Source organism: Fringilla coelebs (assembly GCF_963513975.1).
Source record: "Fringilla coelebs genome assembly, chromosome: 3".
Classification (NCBI taxonomy): domain Eukaryota; kingdom Metazoa; phylum Chordata; class Aves; order Passeriformes; family Fringillidae; genus Fringilla; species Fringilla coelebs.
Window position 1 is genome coordinate 95,784,522 of NC_140030.1, and position 13,000 is coordinate 95,797,521.

General features: G+C 38.2%; 1 protein-coding gene across 2 annotated transcripts in view; it reads right to left on the reverse strand.

Moving 5' to 3' along the window:
- Nucleotides 1–155: 155 nt before the first annotated feature.
- The window catches only part of RAB3GAP2 (RAB3 GTPase activating non-catalytic protein subunit 2), a 43,300-nt gene continuing 30,455 nt past the window's right edge, over nucleotides 156–13,000 (reverse strand). For both annotated transcript variants that reach the window (XM_084203100.1, XM_084203099.1), the window contains exons 22-35: nucleotides 12,562–12,667; nucleotides 11,484–11,644; nucleotides 9,496–9,712; nucleotides 8,964–9,137; nucleotides 8,739–8,845; nucleotides 7,678–7,744; nucleotides 6,971–7,041; nucleotides 5,635–5,670; nucleotides 5,019–5,093; nucleotides 4,589–4,807; nucleotides 3,400–3,489; nucleotides 3,097–3,315; nucleotides 2,300–2,458; nucleotides 156–2,021 (exon numbers count right to left, since the gene is read on the reverse strand). In XM_084203100.1, coding sequence (XP_084059226.1) covers nucleotides 1,875–2,021; nucleotides 2,300–2,458; nucleotides 3,097–3,315; nucleotides 3,400–3,489; nucleotides 4,589–4,807; nucleotides 5,019–5,093; nucleotides 5,635–5,670; nucleotides 6,971–7,041; nucleotides 7,678–7,744; nucleotides 8,739–8,845; nucleotides 8,964–9,137; nucleotides 9,496–9,712; nucleotides 11,484–11,644; nucleotides 12,562–12,667 — 1,848 coding nt within the window. In that variant the 3' untranslated portion in view covers nucleotides 156–1,874. The remainder of the gene's footprint in view (nucleotides 2,022–2,299; nucleotides 2,459–3,096; nucleotides 3,316–3,399; nucleotides 3,490–4,588; nucleotides 4,808–5,018; nucleotides 5,094–5,634; nucleotides 5,671–6,970; nucleotides 7,042–7,677; nucleotides 7,745–8,738; nucleotides 8,846–8,963; nucleotides 9,138–9,495; nucleotides 9,713–11,483; nucleotides 11,645–12,561; nucleotides 12,668–13,000) is intronic.

Here is a 13,000-nt window from a genome sequence, read left to right on the forward strand (position 1 = left end):
GTTCACTTCCATTTAAGAGAAAATCTGAACCAGCTCTTGTTTAATTTTTATATTGGCAGCTGGTAGTTCAGCATAACCCCAGAGAACTAGTCTTCTCTACAAAACAGAAGAGAAAATGGTGACCACCATTCCCTAAAAGGAAGGAAAAGACACAATGAAACCTCAAATTTTATTTAATCAATTTACACAAATCCACAGCAAAATAAACACAAAATAGCACTATATACAGAGTATTACTTACAGTACATTACAGATTTGATTGGTGTAGTGTGTCAGCTCTGACATGATACTCAGTTACAGTAAATTCCTTTACACAGCTGTGCCAGGATAGAGGAATGTAATGCAGCTAAGGAACACTTTGCTTTCCTCAGGCTCCATGATGACCAAATCTCACGCTCACTCATTTCTGCAGAAATGTGAGGTGCTGTCAGGCAAAGTGGTCATGGCACCTGTACAATACCGCCTCTTCCATTTCTCCTTTACAGCTGTTTTAACCTCAGTTATGGAAGTCAGTAAAGTAGTACAATAGAACATAGACCAAGGGAATTTTACTGGCATTCTGACTGTTCTTTGCTCTGTCTGTAGGAAGTCAAACATTCAGTATCAAAGCAAGAATCCTTCACCAGCTGCCTTGGAGTGCAGTGATCAGGAAGTGGGGCTGCAGAACAGATGGAGGAGGCTGTGTGGAGCAAGCCACGTGTATGGCCTTTTTTGGGGAAAGTCAAACCCTTTGATAACAGCAGCACATACTTCAGAAAGATAAGACTCAATTCCAAATTCTGTCTCTAGCAAGGCAGAGTATTCCAAATGTTTCTTACATATAATGCAGGAAGAGCAGGTTACAGGATGGAGCTGGTAATTTCAGCTGACAGACAAAAAGTTTACACCATTTCATTTTTCTCTCCTGGCTTCCTTCAGACAAGTAGTGAACAGAAGTCACCAATGCCAGATAATCATGTTCAACATTCCAATAGTGAAGATACTCACTATAGGATTCCCTGTAGGTACCATCAATAAAGTGTGGGTTTTAAGGCTAAAGTACTCAGTACTATCAATCTTCAGAGAAGTTGGATCAACTTTCTAAGCATTTTTGACTACAAGTTAACATGTGCAGAGATTCATAGCATACTACATCTCCTACAGTGATAAGATGGAGGAAAAATCTTACAGTAAGACATTCCTTGACCTACTTAAACTCAGCAGAGCTTAATAATAATGGATATAAATCCAGTTGTAGCTGAAGCCCAGTACCCCAGAGACAGCACAGGCAAAGCTGGACTAGAAGTCCATACTCATGTCAGGAGAGGTGGGTCCTCCTTCCCAGTTTGTTTCTCCCTTTTGCCTAAGGCCCCAGCACATTTCATCCTACATCGAGTGCATTTGTCATTGTCACATAATGCAGTTACAAGGTGCGAGCCCAACATCAGCTCGAGCTTCTGAAAAAGCAGTATTGGCTTTACACAGTAACTTAGAGACTGAAGTTCTTCTTGGGTCTAATTCTAAAGTTGCTTTTGGAAAACAAATCATACATGGAACATTGAAAGTGCAGCAGTTACTGCCAACATGAAATACAGAATTTCACAAGATGTGATTGTGCTGAGAGAGTAAAACTGCTGTCAAATATACCCAATTCAAACAACTGCATAAAGCGCTCAAGTCAGAAATAAATAAAGCAGTTCAGATACTGACAAGTGTACTAGAAACTAAACATATTCTTACTAGAGCAGAATTTAAAATATACTCCAATTTAAAATTACCTTCTGAAATTCTGGGATGGGGAGCATTGTTCTTTTTGTTGCTTAACCAGAGCCCTGTGGAATTTTCTTCCCATTAAGTTCAGCTCTGTGTAGGAGCCTGCCCTGCTCCGCCAGTGCTCAGGCAGGCATGGCCTCGACAGCCTCGATGAGGTTGAGGGCCAGGCTGTACTGCCCGTGGTTCTCTGGCAGGTGCTCGATCACCTTGCTCACCAGCCTGGCTGTAGTTGCAATTGGTACTTCCACGTTCTGGATTTCCTGGGGGTCCTGAGTGAAACAATAAACTCAGCATCTCAGTCATGTCACAGCTAAGCCCTCCAGAATCTTGGTAAGACTGATTGCTTATGTTTATAAACACAATCAAGCTGATGCTTTGATCCATGAAACTGCTCTACCCTCCATGAAACAGAACTACCATGAGGAAAAATGGGGGGGAAAAAATCCTATTTCCATGAGTAAAAAAGGGCCATTCAGATGTAATCTCTGCCTTAGTGAAGAGAAACCTCAGAAAATCAACCTGTTTTCCAAACTGGAGCTTAACTTACCATAGCCTTGAGCCAAGTGCTCAGTGTTGGAGGAAGCCTGGTGAGGAGTTCCAAGCCATCCTTGATCTGTCCATGGAGCAGAGCGAAGGCCAGCCTCTGCCCAGCCAGCATGAGCAGCTGGGATGCCAGCACTTCTTTGTCAGCAACCTGCAGGAAGGCCTGAAAGCAGAGAAACCAAAGGGACAGGAAACAGCTTCAGTGTGACAGCTTGCTTAGCTGGAGGCCTGAACAGCTGTACAAAATAAAGTTCTTGATACTAAAAGGACAAATAGTCTTTGAGACTGCTTCTTGTGTTATGTGTTACTGTTACAAAGCACAAGATTAGGAGCTTTAGAGCAGCACAACATAGAGAATTACTCTGTACTTTACAGAGATAAGCAGGAGCACAAGATGTCTTGCAGTCCAGCAACATAATCCCCCCTCCCCACCCCAAGGAAGGGAAGGGGTTTTTTGCCCCCACCCCCCTTTTTTTCCCCCCTTTCTATCATAAAAGACATTACAGGCAAAAGAAGCAAATTCCTGAAATTATCAAATATAATGAAATTTAAAAGGCCATGCTAGTTATACCAGTAGTGTAAGTCCCTGTCACATTTCCACTAGTTGCATTTCACAAACTCTTGCTGGGAAAATGGAAAAATAAAGGAATTATTAATCCTGAAAAGGTACTTCTATAGTGTCTGACTTTTCAGCCTGGGGATTTTCTGAGCTTGATAAATCTTCCAGGCATCTTAAGTAAGTGAAAAGTAATTTTAGCAGAATACATGACAGTGTTGTAAAGTGTTAAAAGCTGCTCTTACCTCTTCACCAAGATGATCCATCCCGTAACTGTACAGTTCACAGACATAGTGCCTTCTGACCAAATCCTCAGAGATCTGAAGATACTGAGCCAGGTCTGCAGCCAAAGTTGGCCAATTCTTTCCCTTCTCAAAAGGAAAATAATCCTCTTCTGAGACTTCTCTGTCCTTCTGTGATGAACACAGTGTTTGAACTGCTGCACTCACAACTTTGAGCAAGAACTTTGAAGCAAAAATCACAGGTTACCTCAGGAGTATCTGTAACGTCAGGAGTTTAAGAACTTTCTATACAGAACTTCTGCCTACCTGCTGTCGTATGGATAACACATTTGGATCCATATCCCCACTAGGTAGCAGCTGAATTGATGTTAGGTCTTTGAAAAATGCATTTCTGCCCTAAAATTGAGAACCAAAGACAGGTCTCAGGCAATACTACAAATCCACTCTGACCCAATTCTAAACAGCCCACTTATTTCTTAATTAATTTTGTACTGCATCTACTCACAGAGCAAATGGAGACCTTGAGTAAGTGAAGACAGAAAGAGAATGGCTAATAGTAATGTAATAGCTGTATGTAGAAGAATGGAGGCACAGGAATAGGATCTGATTTTACTTAAGCCATAATATGCACTCTTAAATACATAAGGTAGTATGCTTTCTGCTAACAGATTAAAAAAAAAAAAAAAAAAAAAAAAAAACCAAAAAAACAATGGAATTTGACCTGTAGTAAAATGCTAAAATCAGACTCAAATGCTTGATGAGATCTTGCAGACAAGAGCCTACATCAAAAGGAAAGTAATATTCTGCATCTATAAATTTCCAGTAAATAATTTAGGAAAAAAACTAAACAGTGTTACAGCACTAAACTATTTTCTCCACAGCAAGAATTAAACCACAGTCTACACATGTACTTTTTGTTTAAATTCTCTTAGAATCGAAGTGTGGTTATGATGGGAGGAGGAAAGCTCAATTTCTGGTATCAAGATCAAGCTCTGATTGTAACATACTGCATTTTAAATGCAGTGACTTTTCAAAGTAGTTTGCATGAGTTAAATGAAAAATTGTTCATTCTTTTTGAGATGCTGGGGATTCTTCAATAAGCATGAGCAATAATGGATACAACAGTGGCACTAACAACATTTCCGACCTTTAAATACTTATGTTCCCACTGGTCTGGCGCTTCTCAAAGCAACCAGAAAAACCTGTCATCCAGTGTTCTGACCATGCAGTATTTTCAGGCCAGCTAATAATTAAAGAGTTGATCTTTGTGCAACCAAGGTCACTACAAATCTTTTATTCAAAAGGAAGCTCACCAAGTTTGAGTCTCTGCCTGAATTCTGGTGACAATTTTGTCAATGCACCACAGTGGATTAAAGGCTTTCATAAAATCATGCAGGAACTGTTTAAAGAGTGAAAACCAGCAAGTATCCCAGATAGCAAGAGGAAGGGAGTATTAATTAAGGCAGTATTTCACTATCTGCTTTCTAAGTTGTACCTTGGTGTCAAACAGTGACAGTGGCTTCACACCCTTGAGTGAGAGCCTCATGATGGCGTAGAGGACGGTGCAGAGCACAAACTGGTGCTCCACCAGCGGGTAGTGGATGTGCTTCTGCTCCAGGGCCAGCTCCACGATGGACACCGGGCCCTCCACCGACACCCAGGCGTCCTCAGTGTCCAGCACAGGGGCCTGCATCTCATCACTGCTCACATCTGCCTGCCAAGCAACACACCAGAGCAGTCACACACTAAAAACCTCCTACACTGGCCTGCTCTGCAGTGAAATTAAAAAGAAAACTTCATGTTGTTTAGAATATCATGAACATTTATCTGAACTGAACGGGACAGAAATTAGTATAATCACAGTCTTCAAAAATAGATTTTAACCCATCAGTTCCTTACTTTCAATGGGAAAAATAAGAATTTACCTCTAACAAAGTTTGTAGAAGTTCCGAACAGCAGCCAAGAAAAGCTGTCATTGCTGTGTCACTCATCCCTACATCCTGGTAACAAACAGTAAGATTTAAATTGTATCAGCTGGAATTGAAACAGGCTTTCATTAGCTATTTATGTCTGAGAAGACAGTTGTTGACATGAAATACATAGTTCAGCTCAGTCTCTTAACCTGTTATATTTAAATGAAAACAAATACTGAAGTACAACAAAGATTTAACAGAATTCGGAATAAAGTAAATGTAGCCATTTACAATACTGTATCTTTAATGAAGACTGAATCAAGTAATGCCACCTAATAAATTTAATATTCTGATAATATCAGTTGTCTTCCAAAGAAATTTTAACTAGTGATTTTATGCATGAAAAGCAACAGTAATTTTTTATCTTATAGTCTCAAGTCTACCATCTACAGTTCTAATCTGCTTTTTCAGATAAAAATTAATTTATTCTACTTAAATTTGTAACATTTTCTCTAGGGCTACATTTTCCATTTTTCTTTAGACTTTCAAAAATAAATCACAAACCAGTATTCAATTTAAGGCATTTCTAATTAATTCTTCCCACTCAGACAAAAGTAGTATTACTTGCCCGTCTGCATAATCGGTCCTTTGGCGCTTTTCCAACCTGTTTTTACAAAAAAAAAAAAAAGTAAAATGTATGACAACTAAATTTTCATTATGATATCTGTTACCCACATTTTAACCTTTTGTTACTGTTTTCCCAATATAAAATGAGAAAATAGCTCAATTACAGCTACATAATGCAGCTCATTGCATATCTTGTTTTCAACAAAACACTTTATAGAGATTGTAAAGGAATGAACATCTTTGATGCCCATATTTAGTTCATCCTTTTAAAAGCCTAGGATTAGAAATAAGGTCCTCCTTCAAATCTCAGAGACTGCTAAGAAATTCCCAGTGATTTCTAGAATGCAGAACTAAAGCTGTAACACCAAGCATGATATTAGGAAGAAACCAGTTAGTTAATAAAAACCTTTCTCTCCTCTCCTGCAGGTGTTAACTCAGGTAGAAGGATTATAGTGAAGGATTTGCATAAATGCATCCAGGAAAACTGGAAAAGGGTTTTTGCAAAAGCAACACCTCCTACAACTGTACACAACTGAGCCTATTTGTTGGAAGGAAAGGGGAAGAGGATAATCTCCAGTTCTTAGAGAGCAAAAGAAAAAGCAAAGGCAGAAAGTGAGAGGAGCAAAGGAGAAGGAAGACAAGACACGAGAGCAAATTCTTGCAAGTTTTGTGTTGGAGTTTTATTCTTTAAGTCCCTATCCACTTACTAGGAGCACTCTTCCTAAACTGCCTTCCAGTAAACAGCCCCACTGCATAACGCATGAAAAAACCTGAAGCTTAGCAGGGACAAAAGACCACTCAAATTCAAAGCAGGCTACACACTAGAACAAAAGCTAATTTACAACAGTAGCAATAGTTAAAAGTGCTCAACAACATCCACAAAATTTTCCGTATTTTGCAGAATAAGAGTTCATATATATGAAATATATATGAACTCATATACTTGTGGTAGATCCTTGGTACTTTAACATATTTATTGTTTTCTAACAAAATGTTATATATGCACACAGAGATAATTTCCAACTGTTTCACAAATATTTCTTATTTAGTAAATACAAGCCAAAAAACTGCACTTAAGTCTTCAGAACACATCACCCAGTGTTGATCAGCTGCCTCCAGTTAATCATCCAACAGATACGATATTTTAAAACATGCATTTCATCATCACTTACAAGTGTTAGCCATATAAAAAGCCAAAAAAACAGTGGTAATTTGCATAATTAAATCAAAGATATTAAAAATACTTTTTATAACAAAACACCAAAATGAAATTGTTTATAAATACTAGTTTCACTTTTCAGTTAGGAACAAAAGCAGCCTCAAGACACTGCACTCACCTTGTCCATAAGATATGTGGCAGAGGAAAGTCTTTTTACTATGAATGTATTCCACATCATCAGAGCAATACCTAGAGCAATCACAGACTGGTAAACTCCAGGTGAACAGAAAGCAGATCTTATAAGATGATGAACAAAACAAGAAGGAATTGTGAATTATCCTCACTGCTTTATACCTGGAGTTCAGATTTCTCAGGAGGGGATTACACTGGTGATCAAATACAGTCATAAGTGCAATTAATAACTTGTTAAAAATATTTTACTATGCAGACTGGGTTAAACACTTTAAGTTAAACACATCAAGAGAGCACCTTATTTGCATACATAAATAGCCTACAAAAAAGAAAATAGTCATCACCTTCATTGAAACAGGGTATCAGGAACTGCATGAAAAGTAATTCACTGCAACTGATGTTCCACTATTTAAATACAAGCAAAAATCATTTCAGAGCAATTTTATTTTAAAATGCTTTTAGTTTAATGCACCAACTTTATCTAATTAGCTTATTTTCACAGTTGTGATGGAAACTCAATTTCACCATGGAAGAGAGAAGTGTGGATGTCAGCAGAAAGTTTTGGGGTGGTTTGGTGCTTTTAAGACAAAATGGCGATCACTATTATGAAAAGCATTCATTTACTTTAGTCAAACATCCAAGCTGTTTTACAATTTCAACAAAGATAATTTTTACGAAGAGCTTTGTACTTACCATGCTGAATGTGAGCATTAATGATGCATCTTAGATGATCTATAGACCTATTGAGAAAACAAGCTTCCTTATGGAAAAAAATAAATGAAAGTACAAGTTAATACATTATTCAAAACTTGCTTTAAATGTAAATTACTAATTCTTGAACGGCCTAGGTAGATTATCTTAAAGCTTTTACTTAGACAGTTATAAAACTAGTATGTTACTCTGCTGTTGCAATCTTCTCTACCAGTATTGGACAAACACATGTACATGGCAAAGTTTGTTTCAGTCATCATGAAGCCAACTGTAATTTCAGGGGCTTTTTAGTATAAGTACTGCTAACATACTCTTTGCTGAAAGGCACCTCGACTGACTACAATAATTTTTCAAATAAAAAATCCATTTCTGATAGAAAGAGTAATTTCTACTCTATTTTGCTATGCTGGAGTAAGTTCTTAACAACTCTCAGACGAACATTTTATTCTGCATCAAGTAATGTGGCACAACTCTAAAGAGTTCTAATTTAACTTTTAACATCATCTGAACTTAGCACAACCTTTTCCCTTACAGAAACTATAGGACATGAGAGGAAAAAAGGAAATTTTTAAATTTTCTTTCATATGACAACTGCCAGCAGTGGCCAGGGAATCTGAGAACATTCAAGAAATCCCTCTTTGTTCCCACTATTGAATGGGTTCTAGTCTAAAAAATTTAGTATTCTGTGACCTGTTTAAAAATATTTAGAACAGAGAAAAATATGCCTCTGTTTTGGAGTACTGAAACTATTTTATATCTGCAGTACAAACAGCCAAATACCTTTTTCAAACTGAACCCAGTTTCCAGACTCCCAGTATTGAGAATGTGATAGCCTAGAAATGTGCAGTGACATGCCATTCAGCCTCAGGACACACTCTCATTTTCTCAATTCAATTTCCACTTGCCACAGAAAAACTGCACCTAGTAACTGCTTTCAAAGTCAGTCTTATTAATTGATGTTTTGTTGAACTACCAGAAACTTGTGAAGCTCCTTCTATCAAGTTGGTCTTAACCATTATTCCCTGCAAAAGACACTTTCTTACCTCTGGGTCCTTATTCCACTGCACTATACATTCCCAAGAGCAATGTGCATGGAGTACATCCACTTCAAGACTACATGGAAACTGCTGATATGCTACTTGCAGCAGCTCTAGAAAAACAAAATTTGAAGTTAGAAGACAGACCCCTTCCCACTAAAATTTCTACTACTTCACAACAACAGTCTCTGCAGACTTTTATAATTTGAAAAATTGATATTATTTTCTTACCTAGGATTCTTTCCAAGCCTGTCGCTGCTTCTGGTTCCTCAAGAAAGAGATTATTATGCATTTCTACAGATTCTTCAGTACTGTCTGTAGTGTTTTTGTACTGGGCCACATTCAGTATAATGGGACTGAAGCCTTGCCTAAAAACCCATTTTGCCACAGTGTCAGCAATACCTCCTAGGATGTTGAAAAGAAAAGTAAGAGGTAGAATCAATGTATTGCAGATGATTTATGGTTCACAATCTCAGGACAAGCGGCAATATAGGGTTTTTAACTACTACCTTTAATTACATACAGGTAACTACCAATTAAAAAATTTCCTAACCTACTGATCAGAAACTTACCATGCAGTCTTTACAGTAATAGCTTTTAACAATTCTAAAGCACTGTTCTACATGATTTGCATTGCTTTTTAAATGAAGAATGGTATCTGGCAAAACAATTTCCAGTGCAGAGTACATCATTAAATAGGTAAGGATGGCTCACAAGTCTATTAGAAAGAAAACAACAATCTCTCCAAGAAAAAGAAATGTACCTTTTCCAGCTTCAAGCAGTTTCTTAACAGACAGTCTGCCCAAAGGCTCCGTCTGGAGTGATGAAACTCTTTTTGTCCTTTTGGTCACTTTGCTGTGCAGTAGTGTTTGAAGTATCAGGCAATCCTCTAACTGTTTCAGCAGAAGTTTCCAATATTCAGTATCAAGGGAGAGTGCTTCCCAGGATTCTGTGTCTGAACCTACAATTATTTGGGAAAACTAACAGAAGATATGAATTGCTTTAGGTCTGTTCATTTTAAAGCACCACAATTTTGTTCATAAAAATGCATAGCATTAAAATTCAAAACTATATCCCAAGAGCTAATGCATTTTAAAGAATAATTTACTTCAAAGTATGCATTAACTATTTTGCAAAGATCAATTAACATCCCACACTGCTCACAAGTTACACACATCCTTAAATAAAAGCCTAAAGAAAATAAAAGGACCTGAAGAATCATCTTACAGTCCCATTTTTAAGTTCATATTTAGCTGAAAATTGGGTTAGAATCCCTTAAAATATTTAATTTTAAATCCTCCACTATATACATCTTCCCCAAATATATGATTAATCCACCTACATTTCCATTTCCTATAATCTTGAAAAATATACATCATGTACCCAGAAATATTGGATCACACCACGTGGCAGTTCTGTGCACTATTTTGTTAATTCTCATGTTTATCAGCAAATGCTTTGCCAGGAAACCCAAGAATCTTTCCAGATTTGTAGGGAGAAAAAGGGGGGGGAAGATACATGGATTTATGGAAGGGAAATCTTGAAGGAAATAAATCTGTTACCTTTTTTTTTAAAGCAGAACAGAAGAAAAAGGGACAAAAGCATGTAGGTAAAAGATAATATGTAGCAACATATCAACATCTCTATTTTGCAACACTGACAATTTTGATAAACAGAATTGCAATAGTTGAGGTGAGTGTGCAAAAATACTGAAACACTTCCGGTTCTCTAGTTAATATTTATTTATAAGGCAGACACAATTAGGGTGCTGGGGCATCTCCCCTATGAAGACAGGCTGAGAGAGTTGGGATTGCTCAGCCAAGAAGAGAAAAGACTCCAGGGTGTCCTTAGTGCAGCCTTCCAGTACCTAAAAGGGGTCTATGGGAAAGGGACTTTTTACAAGGGCAGGTAGTGACAGGACAAGGGGGAATAGCTTTAAAGACAAATAAGGAAGTTTAGATTGGCTATTAGGAAGAAATCCTTTACTGTGAGGGTGGTAGGCACAGGTTGCCCAGGGAAGTTGTGGATGCCCCTTCCCTAGATAGTTCAAGACCAGGATAACGATGCTCTTGAGCAACCTGCCCTAGTGGAAAGTGTCCCTTGCTCAGGGCAGCAGGGACTGAAATCAGACCATCTTTAAAGTGCCTTCCAAGCCAAACCATGCTCTGGTTCTATTTGCAAGACTGAACACTACCTACACATCCCTCCTAATCTAATTCAGACACATCTGCCTGGTGCTATTTGGAAATGGAATAATGTTTGCCATGTTGAATTGAAATGCAGTTTTACAGCCTTAATGACAACTTGGTAAAGGTATTTACTGCCAAGAAAACCAAGCAACCATCATGTTAAGAAGGGATAGTAACATAGGTACTACAAAAATTCAACAGTTACTTAAAAAAAAATCTCAACTCTATTAAAAGAGGTTCACCATCCAAAGTTCAGTGGACTTCTCAAATTTATGTGGAAAGTGCGTAGGCTTTAAGTTCATCAACATAATTTGCTACTGAGAGAGAAACTCAATGTACAGTTTCCATATTTAAATTAGTTTAGTAAATTATCCTAACATATCATTAATTCATCTCAGCATAATGTTCTTCAAATATGAATGCAAATCTTCAGGCTTGCAGGATGTCAGGCCTGTGCCCAGGTTGGAATGAGGGCAAATGCTGAGGATGTTACTGTTACCAGGACAGCTGGAGGAGAGCGATAGAGTAACCAGAAGAGAAGGGGAGGTGCGAGATGAGTTACCTTTTTCTCAGTCACGCTGTCGATCACCTCTGCGGTCACAGAGTGTCCCACGTGAGCGGAGAGCAGGGCAGCCGCGCTGCTCTCGGACTGGACGCAGGCCGTGCGCATCTGCTGCCACCAGGGGGACACCGACTGCGTGTCCCACGACTCGTCTATAGCGACTGGAAGCAAAGGGAGAGCGGGAAACTCAGCTGGGGTCACTGCAGGAGCAACCCACCCAGGAACCAGCACTTGTGAACACAGCTTGTCCACGAAGAGCGATTTCTGATTACTCTACGTAATCATTTTCCAGATATTTAGCACACGGGTTCTTGGATTGCAACTCAAGTTTAAAATAGAAGGTGAATTACTCATTCTCAAAACTCATTTGTAGCAAACAGACAACAGATCTGAACCACTAGGAAGCAAACCTGCTGCATGCTTAAAAGATCTAAGGGATGTTACACTTCACAATGCAGACAGGTTCATTTGTGATTTCAGGATGCCACACACATTCAATGCACTCAAGCTGTCTCCCTTCAGGCTGCCTTGTGTTCAGCAGCATTCATTTACTCAGACAGCAACAGTAGCTTGCTCATGCTTCCTGTTTCAAGCTGATAAAGCTGCTCTATGGGGAGGCAGACAATAAGGGAATGTGGCACAGATTTATCCATAGCAGTTGTATGTGAGGTAGGAGAATCAGCATTTATTGAAATGTACCACATAGGGACAACCTACTCCAAATTATGGCAAACTGGCTTTATAGAGTACTCAAATTACAAATGCTGCTAAAGTAACAGTAACGTAAAGGAAGTCTGAGAGGCAATCAGCACAAATTAAAGAGATGGGACTAAACATTCCAAAAATTTTAGGAAAACGAGCTGGACAGCCACATTATGGTGCCAAACGGGAGTTGTGTCAACTTAGTGTAGAGTGAGAATGAAAATATGGCAGGATTCGTTGGTCCATGAACATGCAGCATTAAGTTTTGTTGCATAATTTGTGAGGGGGGAAACACAAAGTGATAATAGACTCTAGTCAGAGTAGCAAAATTCTAATAACAACTGTTGCCTTTGAGTATTTTAAGCACACATCTCACCTTTCATTTTGCTCAGAAGTGACAGCATAGTGTGAAGGCAACTGACAGAATCTGGTTTGTCTAAAATATCTTTTTCCTTGGAAAGCCATAAATTGAGAAGGAGTGACTGGAAAAAAAGAGAATATGGAATTGAAGCAGTAAAATGAAACTCTAATATTGCAACACACCTAATGCAAACAGTTTCTCAAACAAGTTTTATGTCACAAAGTAAAAATGTTATATTCAGGAACCATTATATTAACATTACAAGTTAAAAATATACAGCACAATGCACTCTGTGACAGACTGAAATTAAATAACACAATCAGTACATTTAATTAGGAAGATATTCTAGAAAACACTCGAAAGCTCAACTAGGCAAACATTACGAGTTAACATTATAGTTGAAAATTTAGAACACTTGTAGTCCTTAATGAATATTTTAGACATTCCCACTACA